We start from the raw sequence: 18,157 nt of genomic DNA on the forward strand, positions 1-18,157 counted from the left end.
GATCCGTGACGTTGCAGCGTCCTCGCTAGCGATATCATTTAGTTTGACACGCAGCAGCGATCAGAATCCTGCTGTGATGTCGTTGGTCGGGGCTAGAAGGCCAGAACTTTCTTTGGTCGCTGGCTCTCCCGCTGACATCGCTGAATCGGCGTGTGTGACACCGATTCAGCGATGTCTTCGCTGGTAACCAGGGTAAACATCGGGTTACTAAGCGCAGGGCCGCGCTTAGTAACCCGATGTTTACCCTGGTTACCAGCGTAAAAGTAAAAAAAACAAACACTACATACTTACCTACCGCTGTCTGTCCCCGGCGCTGTGCTTCTCTGCTCTGGCTGTGAGCGTCGGTCAGCCGGAAAGCAGAGCGGTGACGTCACCGCTCTGCTTTCCGGCCGCTGGGCTTACACAGGGCAGAGAAGCAGAGCGCCGAGGACAGACAGCGGAAGGTAAGTATGAAGCGTTTGTTTTTTTTACTTTTAGGATGGTAACCAGGGTAAACATCGGGTTACTAAGCGCGGTCCTGCGCTTAGTAACCCGATGTTTACCCTGGTTACCGGCATCGTTGGTCGCTGGAGAGCTGTCTGTGTGACAGCTCTCCAGCGACCAAACAGCGACGCTGCAGCGATCCGGATCATTGTCGGTATCGCTGCAGCGTCGCTTAATGTGAAGGGGCCTTAACTTATACAATGACTGATTAGGGAACATCATAGGCCGCTCTGAACAAATGAGTTGAGGGAGCGCCTAAAATTATGCAAATTGTGGATGGTCCTAATTTCTTGGGGTAGAGCATTCCAGAGGATTGATGCCACATGGGAGAAGTCTTGGAGTCGGGAGTGGGAGGTACGGATTAGTGCAGAGGTCGAAAGTCATTTGCAGAGCGCAGCGGTCAGTTAGGCCGATAGACAGAAATAAGGGAGGAGATTAAGGGGGTGCAACACTGTGGAGAGCTTTGTGGGTGAGAACAAGTTCTTTGAATTGGATCCTATAATGAATGGGCAGCCAGTGTAGTGACTGGCGAAGAGCGGATGCATCTGAATACTGATTAGCCAGGTAGATGATCCTGGCTGCTGCTTTAAGGATAGACTGGAGAGGGGAAAGTCGAGTGAGGGGGAGGCCAATTAATAGTCCACTACAGTAGTCCAGACAAGAGTGGATCAAGGAGACAGTGATAGTTTTTGTTGTTTCCATGGTGAGAAAAGGGTGGATTCTATAGATGTTCTTTAGGAGTAAGTGGCAAGAGCGGACAAGAGATTGTATATGGGAGGTGAAGGAGAGATAGGGGTCAAACATAACACCCAGACAGAACGCCTGCTGCCAGGGTGTTATTATGTGGAGAGTGAGCCAGGGGAAATGCAGGAAGGGATGGGAGTCACAGCACTTAGTGGCTGGGAGCGGATTTCCTGACGGATATTATCTATTTTCTCTATAAAGTGGGACCCGTCAAGGATGGATAAGGACAGACAAAAGATGGTGGAGAAGATATTACACCTCCCCCTAGAAATCCTCTTCCGGCTTACTGGAGAGGTGAGAGATTCTGATTATGTCATATTACATCATTCTTATCTATGGGAATAACAGATGGACAGAACTGGAGACGTGAAGACTCTGGAAATAATTGTAGTGAGATTTACTAATGTGTCTCTCTATAACCAGGAATACACAGTAGTGAAGAAGACCTCTAGTGAACTGTGTCAGAACCCTGTGTCTGAGGGATGGGGAAGACCCCTGAGCCCAATCACGGGGTCTCCAACCCACCCCCTGATATATGAGAGCATCAATGACCAGAAGATCTTGGAACTCGTCTACAAGATGAATGAGCTACTGACTGGAGAGGTGGGAATGCTGGGACATTACACAGTAGCGCTATGAAGGGATCGGGGGATGACGGTATCATTGTATGTGTCAGGTTCCTATACGGTGTCAGGATGTCGCCGTCTATTTCTCCATGGAGGAGTGGGAGTATTTAGAAGAACACAAAGATCTGTACAAGGACGTCATGATTGAGGTTCCCCAGCCCCTCACATCACCAGGTAATAGACAGGGCTAAATACACATGGCCTATAACTATCTGTATGTAAAGAATGTATTCAGTCCCTGTATGTGTTTCCTCCAGTTGTATCCAGTAAAAGGACAACACCAGAGAGATGTCCCCGTCCTCTTCTTCCGCAGGACTGTAACCAAGAAAATGCCACTGATCTTCTGTATCATGAGGTAGATACTGCCACCATGAAGATGTGATGTGGAGAAGATTTCGTAACATAATGTATAGATTTTTTTCATGATGCTACATCGACATCTTCTGCCCATCCAGGTCCCAACAATATTGAATCCTCTCACTCGAGATCTATATAGGAGAATTTTCCTGATTGGCCCATCAAGGATGGATAGGAGCAGTGACAAGATTGCGGAGAGTGTATTACATCTCACCCTAGAGATCCTCTTCCGGCTTACTGGAGAGGTGAGAGATTCTGATGACGTCACATTACATCATTCTTATCTATGGGAATAACAGGTGGACAGAACTAAGGTAAGGACTCTGGAAATGTCTGTAGTGAGATTTATTAATATGTTTCTCCATAACCAGGATTACACAGTAGTGAAGAAGATCTTTAGTGAACGCTGTCAGGCCCCTGTGACTGAGGGATGGGGAAGACCCCTCAGGCCAATCATGGGGCCTATACCTCACTGCCTGAAACATGCAGAAGTGAATGATCTCAAGATCCTAGAACTGACTTACAAGATGATTGAGCTGCTGACTGGAGAGGTGACACTGCTGGAAATGCTGGGATATAATATAGTAACGCTATGAAGGCATCAAGGTGATGATGGTATAATTGTATTTGTCAGGTTCCTATTAGGTGTCAGGATATCACCATCTATTTCTCCATGGAGGAGTGGGAGTATTTAGAAGGACACAAAGATCTGTACAAGGACGTCATGATGGAGGTTCCCCAGCCCCTCACATCACCAGGTAATAGACAGGACTAAATACACACAGCCTATAATTATCTGTATGTAAAGAATTAATTCAGTGTGTGTGTTTCCTTCAGTTGTATGCAGTACCACATAGAAAGGTTAAAACATCACTTTTTTTCCCTGGTTAAAACTATTCCTTCTGTGCAGGCATTTGCTAACAAAAAACACATATGCTTCTGGCGACATCTCCGCCGACGCGTTTCATGATTGTTTACAGCCCTTATTCATAGCTTGGGGAACAATACTCATTATGAGAGTGTTAAACACTGGTGAGTACATGGTACAGGAATAATCACTTAATCCAGCAGTAGAAAATAGACCTTAAAGGGAACCTGTCACCTGAATTTGGCGGGACTGGTTTTGGGTCATATGGGCGGAGTTTTCGGGTGTTTGATTCACCCTTTCCTTACCCGCTGGCTGCATGCTGGCTGCAATATTGGATTGAAGTTCATTCTCTGTCCTCCATAGTACACGCCTGTGCAAGGCAATCTTGCCTTGTGCAGGCGTGTACTATGGAGGACAGAGAATGAACTTCAATCCAATATTGCAGCTAGCATGCAGCCAGCGGGTAAGGAAAGGGTGAATCAAACACCCGAAAACTCCGCCCATATGACCCAAAACCAGTCCCGCCAAATTCAGGTGACAGAGTCCCTTCAACAAAATAGAAAAGAGATATATACTATATATGTTTCTCTTTTTATTATTATAAGATGTTGACAGATCTACGTGAGATCCGTCTCTTGGAGCCTCAAGATCTAGTACTCATTTTGTCTCCTGTCTTAGAAGGATTCTTTTCCATTATCCTTATCGAGAGGTCTTGTTAACCTTTTCAATACTATCAAGAGAAAAAAGCAATACAGAAAAAGAGTACATAAACAATTGCATTTTATTAAACACCATACAGCTCCAAGATTACAAACAATTAAAACAAAATCCTTCCCATAGATATACAAGTGCTTCTCACAAAATTAGAATATCATCAAAAAGTTAATTTATTTCAGTTCTTCAATACAAAAAATGAATCTCATATATTATATACAGTGATTACAGAGTGATCTATTTCATGTGTTTATTTCTGTTAATGCTGATGATTATGGTTTAGAGCCAATGAAAAGCCAAAAATTATTATCTCAGTAAATTAGCATAATGAACAAAAGACACCTGCAAAGGCTTCATAAGCATTTAAGAGGTCCCTTAATCTGTTTTAGTAGACTCCAGAATTATGGGAAAGACTGCGGACTTGACAGATGTCCAGAAGGCAGTCATTGACACACTCCACAAGGAGGGTAAGCCACAAAAGGTCATTGCGAAATAAGCTGGCTGTTCAGAGTGCTGTATCCAAGCATATTTATGGAAAGTTGAGTAGAAGGAAAAGATATGTTAGAAAATGGTGCCCAAGCAACCAGGATAACCGCAGCCTTCAAAGGATTTTTAAGAAAACGCCATTCAAAAATTTAGAGGAGATTCACAAGGAGTGGACTGCTGCTGGGGCCATTGCTTCAAGAACCACCACACACAAACATATCCAGGGCATGGGCTACAAGTGTCGCATTCCTTGTGTCAAGCCACTCATGACCAATAGACAGTGCCAGAACCGTCTTGCCTGAGCCAAGGAGAAAAAGAACTGGATTGTTGCTCAGTGGTCCAAGCTGTTTTTTTCAGATGGAAGAAAATTTTGCATTTTATTTGGAAATCAAGGTCCCAGAGTCTAGAGGAAGAGTGGAGAGGCACACAATCCAAGCTGCTTGAGGTTTAGGGTGAAGTTTCCACAATCGGTGATGGTTTGGGGAGCCATGTAATCTGCTTGTGTAGGTCCACTGTGTTTTATCAAGACCAATGTCAGCGCAGCCGTCTACCAGGAAATTTTAGAGCACTCCATGCATCCCTCTGCTGACAACTTTTTTGAAGATGGAAACTTCATTCTCCAGCAGGACTTAGCACCTGTCCACACTGCCAAAAGTACCAATACCTGGTTAACAAACAACAGTATCACAGTGCTTGATTAGCCAGCAAACTCGCCTGACCTTAACCCCATAAAGAATCTATGGGGTATTGTCAAGAGGAGATGAGACTCCAGATCCAACAATGCAGATAGGCTGAAGGCTGCTATCAAAGCAACCTGGCCTTCCATAACACCTCAGCAGTGCCACAGGCTGATCTCCTCCATGCCACACTGCATTGATGCCAAAGGAGCCCCGACCAAGTATTGAGTGCATTTACTGAACATACATTTCAATAGGCCAACCTTTCGGATTTTAAAAATCATTTTTTAAGCTGGTGTTATAAAGTATTCTAATCTACTAAGTGACATTTGTGCTTTCATTGGCTGTAAGCCATAATCATCAACATTAACAGAAATAAATACTTGTATAGATCAGTGTTTGTAATGGCTCCATATAATACGAGTTTCACTTTTTGTTTTGAAGAACTGAAATAAACTAACTTTTTGATGATATTCTAATTTTGTGATAAACACTTGTATATAGATCAATCCATCCACCTCGTGGCTGGCGTTCATAGGAGATCGTGCTGAATCCCTGCTATGTGTAGCACAGATGACCGCAGCTTCAAGTCTCCTAAGGGAACTACTGAAGCCAGGAAAAATATACAAAAATTTTTTACAAAGAATAAATAACAAAAGTTCAAATTGTCCTCCTGAAAACAAAACAAAAATACATGCATATTTGATATCGCTGCTTTCAGAAATGTCCGATCTATCAAAATAGAAAGTAAAGTAGTCTGATCGGTAAATGTCCTAACGAGAATAAAATCGAAATGCCTGAATTACGTTTTTTGGCCACTGCAACATTGCAATAACAGGCAATAAAAACATTGTACCTACCCCAAAATTGTATCAATAAAAACATCAGCTTGTGGAGCAAAAAACAAGCCCCAACCCAGAGCCAAATAAAAAAAAAAAAGGAAACGCTGCAGGTCTCAGAAAATGGCGACATAAGCTATTTTTTTCACCACTTTAAATAAAAAAGAACCCATACATGTTTGGTATTTCCGTACTCATAATGACCTAAGTAATCATATTGTCAGGTCAGTTTTAGTATTTAGTGAACATGGTATATAAAAAACACAAAACGGAATTGTGGAATTGTACTTTTTTTGCAATGTCGTTACATTTGGAATTTGTTTGCCTGTTGTCTAGAATGATATATTAAAAATAATAGGTTAATTCAAAGGTACAACTCATCCCACAAAAAACAAGCCCTCAAACGGCTTTACTGACAGAAAAATATAAATATATGGCTCTGGGAAGAAAAAGAGTAAAACTAAATCTCAAAAAAATGGAAGATCGTGAAAAGGGTTAAAAAAGGTTCTTAAAAGATACTTACTCCAAATCACACATGTGTTCTTAAAAATAAATGAATTATAAAAATTAGCATATTTGTTATCCCCATTGTAGCATTGATTAACCCTGCAAGGTAAACGATACAACCACTTTTTTTATTTTTTACAATGTGTTGAATTTTTATAAGCCACTAAGCCACCGGCTTATCAAGGTGCAGAACAAGATGGCAATGGAGTCTAGAATGGAGGTCTGTCCTCTTCAGTGATGATTCCAGATTTTGTCTTGAATGCAACAATAGCCAGAGAGAGTTCTGGGGACTATGGGTACCATGCAATAGCAGGGCTGGACGAACTATAAGTACAAAACGCAATAATTTTATTGATCACATGAACAAGTGAAGGAAGACGAGATAAAAAAGTGGGCAAACAAAAAACCATGCAGTGCAGAGGGCAGTAAGACCAATTTATACAAAGTAATTAGGCAATCAAAACTGTTGTTAAATGTACCATAGTAACAACCAGATCCACTGTTAATCATGTAGCAAAGTAAATACTCTGCATGTATATATACTGAGACAATAGTGTGGGATAAATGTGTACAGAGCACCCACTAATAGAATGTACTTAGCATATCCATAAAATGGATTGGAAATGTGCCATCGGAGGAAGGAGCTTTTATCCAAAACGTGCGTTGGGGCGGGTGGGCTGATGACTAGGAGATCCTACTGCTGCGCTCTGCCAGGTAAATTAGCAGACATTTTTTTAATATACCATCCTTCAATCGCCTTATTTAGGGCACAGTGTCAGTGTATTATTATGAGGCAACCCTGGTAGCACATTTTCAATCCACCTTTTTAGCTCATCTGCCTTCACTTGTTCATGTGATCAATAAAGTTATTGCATTTTGTACTTATGGACTACATGATTGTGTCCTTTTTTGGTTTGTCCAACCCTGCTTTAGTATTGTTACAGTAAGTCCTATTCAGTCCTGTTTATGGGTCAGGGGTGGTGTATGAATTACTATATCACTGACCATTTTGTATGATTAATATATTTTAATAACACCGGTTTTGTTCCCCTGACATACTAATGTTTGTCATTGTTATATATGGGTACCATGCAATGAAGAAGCCTTAACACCTTCTCGACCTTTGACGCCACGTAGGCGTCATGAAAGTCGGTGTCAATCCGACCCATGACGCCTATGTGGCGTCATGGAAAGATCGCGTCCCTGCAGATCGGGTGAAAGGGTTAACTCCCATTTCACCCGATCTGCAGGGACAGGGGGAGTGGTAGTTTAGCCCAGGGGGGTGGCTTCACACCCCCCATGGCTACGATCGCTCTGATTGGCTGTTGAAAGTGAAACTGCCAATCAGAGCGATTTGTAATATTTCACCTATTAAAACTGGTGAAATATTACAATCCAGCCATGGCCGATGCTGCAATATCATCGGCCATGGCTGGAAACACTAATGTGCCCCCACCCCACCGATCGCCCCCCCCCAGTCCTCCGATCAGTGCTATGCACCGCTCCGTCCGGTGCTCCGCTCCCCCCGTGCTCCAATCACCCCCCCCCCGTGCTCCGATCCAAACCCCCTGCACTCCGATCCACCCGCCCGTGCTCCGATCCACCCCCCCCGTGCTCCGATCCACCCCCCCGTGCTCCGATCCACCCCCCCGCGCTCCGATCCACCCCCCCATGCTCCGATCCCCCCGTGCTCCCCCCCCCACCCCATCATACTTACCGATCCTGCCGGGGTCCGTCCGTCTTCTCCTTGGGCGCCGCCATCTTCCAAAATGGCGGGCACATGCGCAGTGCGCCCGCCGAATCTGCTGGCCGGCAGATTCGTTCCAAAGTACATTTTGATCAATGAGATATAATCACAGTGATCAAAATAAAAAAAAATAGTAAATGACCCCCCCCCCCCCCTTTGTCACCCCCATAGGTAGGGACAATAAAAAAATAAAGAATTTTTTTTTCCACTAAGGTTAGAATAGGGTTAGGGTTAGGGTTTCGATATGTGCACACGTATTCTGGTCCTCTGTGGATTTTTCCACTGCGGATTTGATAAATCCGCAGTGCTAAACCGCTGCGGATTTATGGTGAATTTACCGTGGTTTTTCTGCGCATTTCACTGCGGTTTTACAACTGCGATTTTCTATTGGAGCAGTTGTAAGACCGCTGCGGAATCCGCAGAAAGAAGTGACATGCTGTGGAATGTAAACCGATGCGTTTCCGTGCAGTTTTTCTGCAGCATGTGTACAGCGATTTTTGTTTCCCATAGGTTTACATTGAACTGTAAACTCATGGGAAACTGCTGCGGATCCGCAGCGTTTTCCCGCAGCGTGTACACATACCTTTAGAATTAGGCTATGTGCACACGGTGCGGATTTGGCTGCGGATCCGCAGCGGATTGGCCGCTGCGGATTCGCAGCAGTGTTCCATCAGGTTTACAGTACCATGTAAACCTATGGAAAACCAAATCCGCTGTGCCCATGGTGCGGAAAATACAGCGCGGGAACACTGCGTTGTATTTTCCGCAGCATGTCAATTCTTTGTGCGGATTCCGCAGCGTTTTACAACTGTTCCTCAATAGGAATCCACAGGTGAAATCTGCACAAAAAACACTGGAAATGCACAGGTAAAACGCAGTGCCTTTTACCCGCGGATTTTTCAAAAATGGTGCTGAAAAATCTCACACGAATCCGCAACGTGGGCACATAGCCTTAGGGTTAGGGTTGGAATTAGGGTTGTGATTAGGGTTATGGCTACAGTTGGGATTAGGGTTAGGGGTGTGGGAGGGTTAGTGTTGGAGTTAGAATTGAGGGGTTTCCACTGTTTAGGCACATCAGGGGTCTCCAAACGCAACATGGCGCCACCATTGATTCCAGCCAATCTTGTATTCAAAAAGTCAAATGGTGCTCCCTCACTTCCGAGCCCCGACGTGCGCCCAAACAGTGGTTTACCCCCACATATGGGGTACCAGCATACTCAAGACAAACTGCGCAACAATTACTGGGGTCCAATTTCTCCTGTTACCCTTGTGAAAATAAAAAAATGCTTGCTAAAACATCATTTTTGAGGAAAGAAAAATGATTTTTTATTTTCACGGCTCTGCGTTGTAAACGTCTGTGAAGCATTTGGGGGTTCAAAGTGCTCACCACATATCCAGATAAGTTCCTTTTGGGGGTCTAGTTTCCAAAATGGGGTCACTTGTGGGGGGTTTCTACTGTTTAGCCACATCAGGGGCTCTGCAAACGCAACGTGACGCCCGCAGAGCATTCCATCAAAGTCTGCATTTCAAAACGTCACTACTTCAATTCCGAGCCCCGGCATGTGCCCAAACTGTAGTTTACCCCCACATATGGGGTATCACCGTACTCAGGAGAAACTGGACAACAAATATTGGGGTCAAATTTCTCCTGTTACCCTTGGGAAAATTAAAAAATTCTGGGCTAAATAATTATTTTTGAGGAAAGAAAACGTATTTATTATTTTCACGGCTCTGCATTATAAACTTCTGTGAAGCACTTGGGGGTTCAAAGTGCTCACCACACATCTAGATAAGTTCCTTTCGGGGTCTAGTTTCCAAAATGGGGTCACTTGTGGGGGGTTTCTACTGTTTAGCCACATCAGGGGCTCTGCAAACGCAACGCGACGCCCGCAGAGCATTCAATCAAAGTCTGCATTTCAAAACGTCTCTACTTCACTTCCGAGCCCCGACATGTGCCCAAACAGTGGTTTACCCCCACATATGGGGTATCAGCGTACTCAGGAGAAACTGGGCAACTTTTGGGGTCAAATTTCTCCTGTTACCCTTGGGAAAATAAAAAATTGCAGGCTAAAAGATCATTTTTGAGAAAATAATTTTTTTTTTTATTTTCATGGCTCTGCGTTATAAACTTCTGTGAAGCACTTCATCACACATCTAGATTAGTTCCTTTGGGGGTCTAGTTTCCAAAATAGGGTGATTTGTGGGGGATCTCCAATGTTTAGGCACACAGGGGCTCTCCAAACGTGACATGGTGTCCGCTAATGATTGGAGCTAATTTTCCATTTAAAAAGCCAAAAGGCGTGCCTTCCCTTCCGAGCCCTGCCGTACGCCCAAACAGTGGTTTACCCCCACATATCAGCGTACTCAGGACAAACTGGACAACAAAATTTGGGGTCCAATTTCTCCTATTACCCTTGGCAAAATAGGAAATTCCAGGCTAAAAAATCATTTTTGAGGAAAGAAAAATTATTTTTTATTTTCATGGCTCTGCGTTATAAACTTCTGTGAAGCACCTGGGGGTTTAAAGTGCTCAATATGCATCTAGATAAGTTCCTTGGGGGGTCTAGTTTCCAAAATGGGGTTACTTGTGGGGGAGCTCCAATTTTTAGGCACACGGGGGCTCTCCAAACATGACATGGGTCCGCTAAAGAGTGGAGCCAATTTTCCATTCAAAAAGTCAAATGGCGCTCCTTCCCTTCCAAGCCCTGCCGTGCGCCCAAACAGTGGTTTACCCCCACATATGAGGTATCAGCGTACTCAGGACAAATTGGACAACAACTTTTGTGGTTCAGTTTCTCCTTTTACCATTGGGAAAATAAAAAAATTGTTGCTAAAAGATAATTTTTGTGACTAAAAAGTTAAATGTTCATTTTTTCCTTCCATGTTGCTTCTGCTGCTGTGAAGCACCTGAAGGGTTAATAAACTTCTTGAATGTGGGTTTGAGCACCTTGAGGGGTGCATTTTTTAGAATGGTGTCACTTTTGGGTATTTTCAGCCATATAGACCCCTCAAACTGACTTCAAATGTGAGGTGGTCCCTAAAAAAATGGTTTTGTAAATTTTGTCGTAAAAATGAGAAATCGCTGGTCAAATTTTAACCCTTATAACTTCCTAGCAAAAAAAAATTTTGTTTCCAAAATTGTGCTGATGTAAAGTATACATGTGGGAAATGTTATTTATTAACTATTTTGTGTCACATAACTCTCTGGTTTAACAGAATAAAAATTCAAAATGTGAAAATTGCGAAATTTTCAAAATTTTCGCCAAATTTCCGTTTTTATCACAAATAAACGCAGAATTTATTGACCTAAATTTACCACTAACATGAAGCCCAATATGTCACGAAAAAACATTCTCAGAACCGCTAGGATCCGTTGAAGCGTTCCTGAGTTATTACCTCATAAAGGGACACTGGTCAGAATTGCAAAAAACGGCCAGGTCATTAAGGTCAAAATAGGCTGGGTCATGAAGGGGTTAACGAGGGAATGTCACACTGGTCCTACTCCCATGATTATGGTGTGGCAGAATGTACAATGTCCGGACCCCTCTAAAATTCATCCCGGGTACAGTAATAGCTCGGCGTTGAAGTGGTATGGACAGTTCTCCAGAGTATCACAGGAGCTGTTTTTCAACACACACGACAACCCCAGGCTGCATATTGCTTGTGGTACTGTAAGCTGCCAACGTGGTCTAAACGTGCTCTCGTGTTCTGCAGCGTCTCTGGACTTCTCTGCCATTGAACACATTTGAGACATCATTAGTTGGCAATTGCAGCAGCAGATCTTGAGGATTTTCTTACCCAAGTGCATTCAGTGCTGCAGAACATTCCTCATACGACCATTAATAACCTCACAGATAGCAAACAAAGCATGTAAGTGCATTTTTACACAAGCCACTCATACTCAATACTGAAGATAGAGATGTTTTGAAAATTTTGTTTCCATTTTTTTAATCATTTCTAAATTACTAACATGTTTTTCCATCCTGTGATTTCCATAACTTCACAACTTTGCCTTCTGGGTGTTACAATTTCAATATTAAGGATTGTGGTAAGTAAGGCGTATTGTGGAAGGTCATCGCCACTGATCCCAAGATTTAGCATTGCCTGCCAGGCTGACATCATGTCAACAGCACATCAACCAATCAGTAAGCTGACTAGTGGCCACGCTGTCAATGTAATGTCAATGCCGCAGCCAATGCCAGACATGATTAGCAGTGTCAGAGACTCACCAATGGACCCCAGGAAGGTGAGTCCACCGCAGATATTTTTTTTAAAGCCAAATGTAGTGATGGACATATTTTATTTGAAAGCAAAAAAAACCTTCAATGGTATTGGTCAGTTACTCTGTCATGATTATGCTTACCAGCAAGGTTGTGCAAACTGTGGAAAGCCAATGATGGTCGAAACAGGCAGTGAATCCAAGGAATGTCTTGTAGTCAGGCATGCAGAGACTCCCTAGGAAACAGGAATTAGTCGCTGACTGGCATTTTACAGGTTATGAAATTAAAAAATAATCTAGGTCATGCAGAGAATTGAGGCAGCTGGACGTCTAAGCATTGGATGAGGCAGGAAGCAGTTCAGGAGCAACCCAAGATTAATTTTTAGCAATGATTCAATGTCTATTGAAAAATAAACATACATTTAATTTTTTGGCAGTTAACTGGACCGTGATCTCGGAGAAATACCAGATATTTTCAGATTTTAATGCAATTGATCCTAGTGTCATACCTGATACTTTTGAAGAGCATCCCATTACACCAGACATAACTCTTCTCCTTCTTAAGAAAAATAAATATAACAAAAGGGATGGTGAACATCCAAGAGCACATACAAGAAAGAAGCCATTATCTTGTTCGGAATGTGGGAAATGTTGTATATCGAAATCTGGTCTTACTAAACATCAGAGAATTCACACAAGGGAGAAGCCATTTTCATGCTCAGAATGTGAAAAAAGTTTTTCTGACAAATCATGTCTTGCTCAGCATCAGAAACTTCACCCAAGGAAGAAGCCATTTTCATGTTCAGAATGTGGTAAATGTTTTAATCAGAAGGCAAATCTTGTTGCACATCTGAATGTTCACACAGGCGAGAAGCCATTTTCATGCTCGGAATGTGGGAGATGTTGCGTAACGAAATCTGATTTAAGAAAACATCAGAGATTTCACACAGGGGAGAAGCCATATTCATGCTCAGAATGTGAAAAACGTTTTTCTCAAACATCGGCTCTTGCTCAGCATAAGAAAATTCACACAGGGGAGAAGCCATTTTCATGCTCCGAATGTGGGAAATGTTGCATAACAAAATCTGATTTAAGAAAACATCAGAGAATTCACACAGGGGAGAAGCCATTTTTATGCTCAGAATGTGGGAAATGTTGCATAACAAAATCTGTTCTAACTATACATCAGAGAATTCACACAGGGGAGAAGCCATTTTCATGTTCAGAATGTGGGAAATGTTTTACACAAAAATCACATTTTGTTAGACATCAGAGAATTCACAAAGGTGAGAAACCATTTACATGTTTAGAATGTGGAAAATGTTATAAATGGAAAACAAATCTTGCTACACATTTGAAAACTCACACAGGGGAGAAGCCATTTTCATGTTCAGTATGTGGAAAATGCTTTCAACAAAAAAAAATTCTTACTAGACACCTGACAAATCACACAGGGGAGTAGCCATTTTTATGATAAGAATAAGGGAAATGTTTTATGAACACACAAATCTAGTTACACACTGGTGAAGTCACGTAGGGGAGAAGTAATTTTCATTTTCAGAATGTGGGTAAAATTTTCTTACATGTTTATTTTTTTACTCAGGAAAATCACACGGGTAGGTAGACACTTTCTTTTTAATAATTTACTTTGCAAATTGTATGAGTAACAGTCAATGTAAATTCACATATCATCATACAAGAGAAATGGAAAACAAGTTAAAGCACTAAATGATGACTAATAAATGTAAGTACCGTATTTTCTGGTGTATAAGACAACTGGACGTATAAGACGACCCCCAACTTTTCTATATAAAATATGGAATTTGGGATATACCCGCCAAAAAAGACGGGGGTCATCTTATACGCCCAGTCATCTTATACGGCGTGTGGTTCCCAGGGTCTGGAGGAGAGGAGACTCTCCTTCAGGCCCTGGGTTGCATATTCATGTAAAAAATAAAGAATAAAAATAAAAAATATGGATATACTCACCCCTCCGAAGGACCCTGGCTCTCACCGCTGCAAGCGTCTGCCTCCGTTCCTAAGAATGCAGTGAGTGAAGGACCTTCGATGACGTCGCGGTCATGTGAGCGATCAGGTGAAGGTCCTTCGATAAACCCAAGTCAGATTCAAAAAATGACATAAAGGCATTAATGTAGGGTGAGGCCAAATTGGACCCCATCTGTGTACCCTGAATTTGCAAATAGAACGTGTCCTCAAATAGAAAGAAATTTTCTGTTAATACCAATTCCAATAATTCCAACAAAAAATTGATCACTAATGGATCTGTACTTGATTGCTCTAATAGAGACCTGTTGGCTCGTATACCTCTACCGTGCTTTATAGAAGTATACAGATTGTTAACATCAAGTGTAACTAAAAGAGTCTCTTTAGATATTGTACCCATATTGTTAATAACATTGAGAAAGGCCCCTGTATCCAGCACAAAGGATCGGGTGTTTTTGACCATAGGGGTCAATACTTTCTCAAGTAATATGGATACAATTGGGTACCCATATATATCAGTGCCGGAATTTTTGATGTTTATGTATTGAGGGAGTGATATCCTTCTCCGAGCACCTACTTGAGTATGGAATGATGTGTATCCAATTCTTTTTATATGACTACTTTACATAGTTTTGTATCGTCTGCAAATATCAATATTTTATTGTGTAAACCTACCAGATTGTTAATAAATATGTTGAAGAGAATAGGTCCCAACACGGACTGCTGCGGTACCCTACTGGTCACAGCGACCCAGTTAGAGAATATACCATTTATAACCACCCTCTGCTTTCTATCACTAAGACAGTTACTTACCAATTTACACACATTTTCCCCCAGACCCAGCATTCTCATTTTGTGTGCCAACCTGTGTGTGGCACGGTATCAAACGGTTTGGAAAAATCAAGATATACCACTTCCAATGACTCACCTTGGCCCAGTCTATAGCTTACCTCTTAATAAAAACTGATTAGATTGGTTTGACAGGAGCGATTCCTCATAAAACCATGCTGATGTGGAGTTAAAGAGTTATTCTCATTAAGATAATCCAGAATAACATACCTCAGAAACTCTTCAAATATTTTACCAACCATAGAGGTTAGACTTACTGGCCTATAATTTCCAGGTTCACTTTTTATTTTATTATTATTATTATTATTTATTTATATAGCACCATTGATTCCATGGTGCTGTACATGAGAAGGGGTTACATACAAGTTACAAATATCACATACAGTAAACAAACTAACAATGACGGACTGATACAGAGGGGCGAGGACCCTGCCCTTGCGGGCTTACATTCTACAGGATTATGGGGAAGGAGACAGTAGGTTGAGGGTTGCAGGAGCTCCGGTGTTGGTGAGGCGGTAGCTCCGGTGTTGGTGAGGCGGTAGCTCCGGTGTTGGTGAGGCGGTAGCTTCGATAGTGATGAGGCAGCAGCGGTGTCAGTGCAGGCTGTAGGCTTTCCTGAAGAGATGAGTTTTCAGGTTTCGTCTGAAGGATCCGACTGTGGTTGATAGTCGGACGTGTTGGGGCAGAGAGTTCCAGAGGATGGGGTATATTCGGGAGAAGTCTTGGAGGCGATTGGATGAGGAGCGAATAAGTGTGGAGGAGAAAAGGAGGTCTTGGGAGGACCGGAGATCATGTGAGGGAAGATATCGAGAGATTAGTTCAGAGATATATGGAGGAGACAGGTTGTGGATGGCTTTGTAGGTCAGTATTAGCACTTTTAGAACCCTTTTTGAATATTGGTACCACATTTGCCTTGCGCTAGTTCTGTGGAACTGACCCCGTTGCTATAGAGTCCCTAAATATAAGAAATAATTAGTGATGAGCGAACGTGCTCGCCACTACTCGTTACTCGCCCTAGTATCACTATGCTCGGTGTACTAGGCGAGCACCGAGCATCTCCGGCATTATTCGGCGGTAACTGGTGTCTCCACCCAGCTTTTTTGGCAGACTTTAGAGACCCAATAACAGTGCAGGGATTGTCTGCCAGGCCATGAAATGCCACAGCCATCTTTGTTGTGGTCATGCAGTGATTGGTATGACCGCACAGCATCATCCCGAGTATCAGAGACCTGGCGCTGCCCTGCTCGCTGCATTCTGTTCCTGTTTCAGCAAGAGTAGGGAGAGCTGCTGCCGAGATCGGGTCAGAATCGTGGTTTTTAGAGTTACTGTAGGTCTGCAACTCTTACATCCACAACTCCTGAGAAACCAAAAGTCCTTTTTAGGGCTAATTCGTGGGTCATGATATTGCAGCGCTACATAGGCAGGGCACAGCATATCCACATCAGTGTAAGGCCTGCAGGCACTGTATGTGCTTCCATTGCTCCCACTGCATCCTTCCCAAAGCTCCATAACTGCCTGCTGCTGCATCTTATTTACTATATACCAATTTTTTTTTTCCAAAAATCCCCCTCCCCCCCAAAAAAAAATACAGTCTGTTATGTCAGACTGTTATGTCAGACTGAGGCCTGTGGAAAAATCATAGTTGTGTGTGCTACCCTTGTGCCACTTTTTTTTTGGTGTTTTAAATTCACGGAAAAAGGCCTCATATATCGGCGTGCTCCAACTTTGAGCATTGTAAGCCGGTGTACTTATTTTTTGGTTGTCTGATACTCAAATTCTATACAGCACTATTTAGCATAAAAAAATTCAAAGGCCACAGATTTGCCAGTGTGGTATTTCTGTGAAAGCCCTCATATATATCTGCTCCAAGTTTGGGCATTGTAGGCAGGTGTACTTATTTTTTGGCTGTCTGATACTCAAATTCTATACAGCACTATTTTGCATAAATTAACTTCACACAAAAAAAAAAAATACAGTCTGTTAGGTCAGGCTGAGGCCTGACTGGTGTTTGGGTTTGAAAAATTGTAGATTTGTAGGCATACTGATCAGATATTATTTCGCTACTAATAAAGACATTTGTGTTGAGCATTTGAAATAGTGCAGTAGTCTGTTGTGAATTCTGTGGCCAAGCTCCCTCCTGTGGTCGTGAGTGGTACTTCGGCTGGTTCTGTCTATGAGCTTCCTTTGGTGGATGAGAGTGGTACTGCGGCTTCTGAGTTTCCTTCCTCAGGTGATGAGGTTAAGTCGTTAGGTGCTGCTCTATTTAACTCCACCTAGTGCTTTGGTCCTGGCCTCCAGTCAATCTTCTAGTATTGGTCTTGCTTTCTCCTGGATCGTTCCTGTGGCCTGTTTTCCTGCATAAGCTAAGTTTTGCTTGTGTTATTTTTTGTTTGCTATTTTTTCTGTCCAGCTTGCTATATTGGTTTTTCTTGCTTGCTGGAAGCTCTGGGACGCAGAGGGAGCACCTCCGTACCGTTAGTCGGTGCGGAGGGTGTTTTTGCCCCCTCTGCGTGGTTGTTTGTAGGGTTTTGTGTTGACCGCAAAGCAATCTTTCCTATCTTCGGTCTGTTCAGTAAGTTGGGCCTCACTTTGCTAAATCTATTTCATCTCTGCGTTTGTATTTTCATCTCAACTCACAGTCATTATATGTGGGGGGCTGCCTTTTCCTTTGGGGTATTTCTCTGAGGCAAGCTAGGTTTATTTTTCTTTCTTAGGGCTAGCTAGTTTCTCAGGCTGTGCTCGAGGCGCATAGGACTGGTCAGGAGCGCTCCACGGCTACCTCTAGTGTGGTTGGATAGGATTAGGGATTGCGGTCAGCAGAGTTCCCACGTCTCAGAGCTCGTCCTATGTTTTTGGTAATTGTCAGGTCACTTTGTGTGCTCTGAACTTCAAGGTCCATTGTGGTTCTGAATTACCTGTTCATAACAGAACTGGAGGCCAGGATCAAAGCACTAGGTGGAGTTAAATAGAGCAGCACCTAACGACTTTACCTCATCACCTGAGGAAGGAAACTCAGAAGCCGCAGTACCACTCTCAT

The 18,157-nt window shown here is 42.8% G+C and overlaps 1 protein-coding gene across 1 annotated transcript; it reads left to right on the plus strand.

Moving 5' to 3' along the window:
• The first annotated feature begins 1,432 nt into the window (after nucleotides 1–1,432).
• On the plus strand, nucleotides 1,433–14,978 carry LOC138663946 (zinc finger protein 25-like). Its single transcript, XM_069750321.1, has 8 exons — nucleotides 1,433–1,521; nucleotides 1,651–1,830; nucleotides 1,904–2,027; nucleotides 2,111–2,208; nucleotides 2,309–2,455; nucleotides 2,582–2,761; nucleotides 2,845–2,968; nucleotides 12,705–14,978. Exons 1-8 carry the CDS (start codon nucleotides 1,444–1,446, stop codon nucleotides 13,727–13,729), a joined length of 1,956 nt encoding a protein of 651 aa, XP_069606422.1. The 5' UTR covers nucleotides 1,433–1,443; the 3' UTR covers nucleotides 13,730–14,978.
• The last annotated feature ends 3,179 nt before the right edge of the window (nucleotides 14,979–18,157 follow it).

Source organism: Ranitomeya imitator, chromosome 2, assembly GCF_032444005.1.
Source record: "Ranitomeya imitator isolate aRanImi1 chromosome 2, aRanImi1.pri, whole genome shotgun sequence".
Taxonomy (NCBI): domain Eukaryota; kingdom Metazoa; phylum Chordata; class Amphibia; order Anura; family Dendrobatidae; genus Ranitomeya; species Ranitomeya imitator.

Excerpts from the sequence above, each read along its gene's own strand:
- LOC138663946 (XM_069750321.1), top strand. The coding sequence starts at position 1,444 with ATGGATAAGGACAGACAAAAGATGGTGGAGAAGATATTACACCTCCCC. Across the intron at positions 2,209-2,308 it reads CTGATCTTCTGTATCATGAG|GTCCCAACAATATTGAATCC; the intron begins GTAGATACTGCC and ends CTGCCCATCCAG. Across the intron at positions 2,969-12,704 it reads CCAGCCCCTCACATCACCAG|TTAACTGGACCGTGATCTCG; the intron begins GTAATAGACAGG and ends ATTTTTTGGCAG.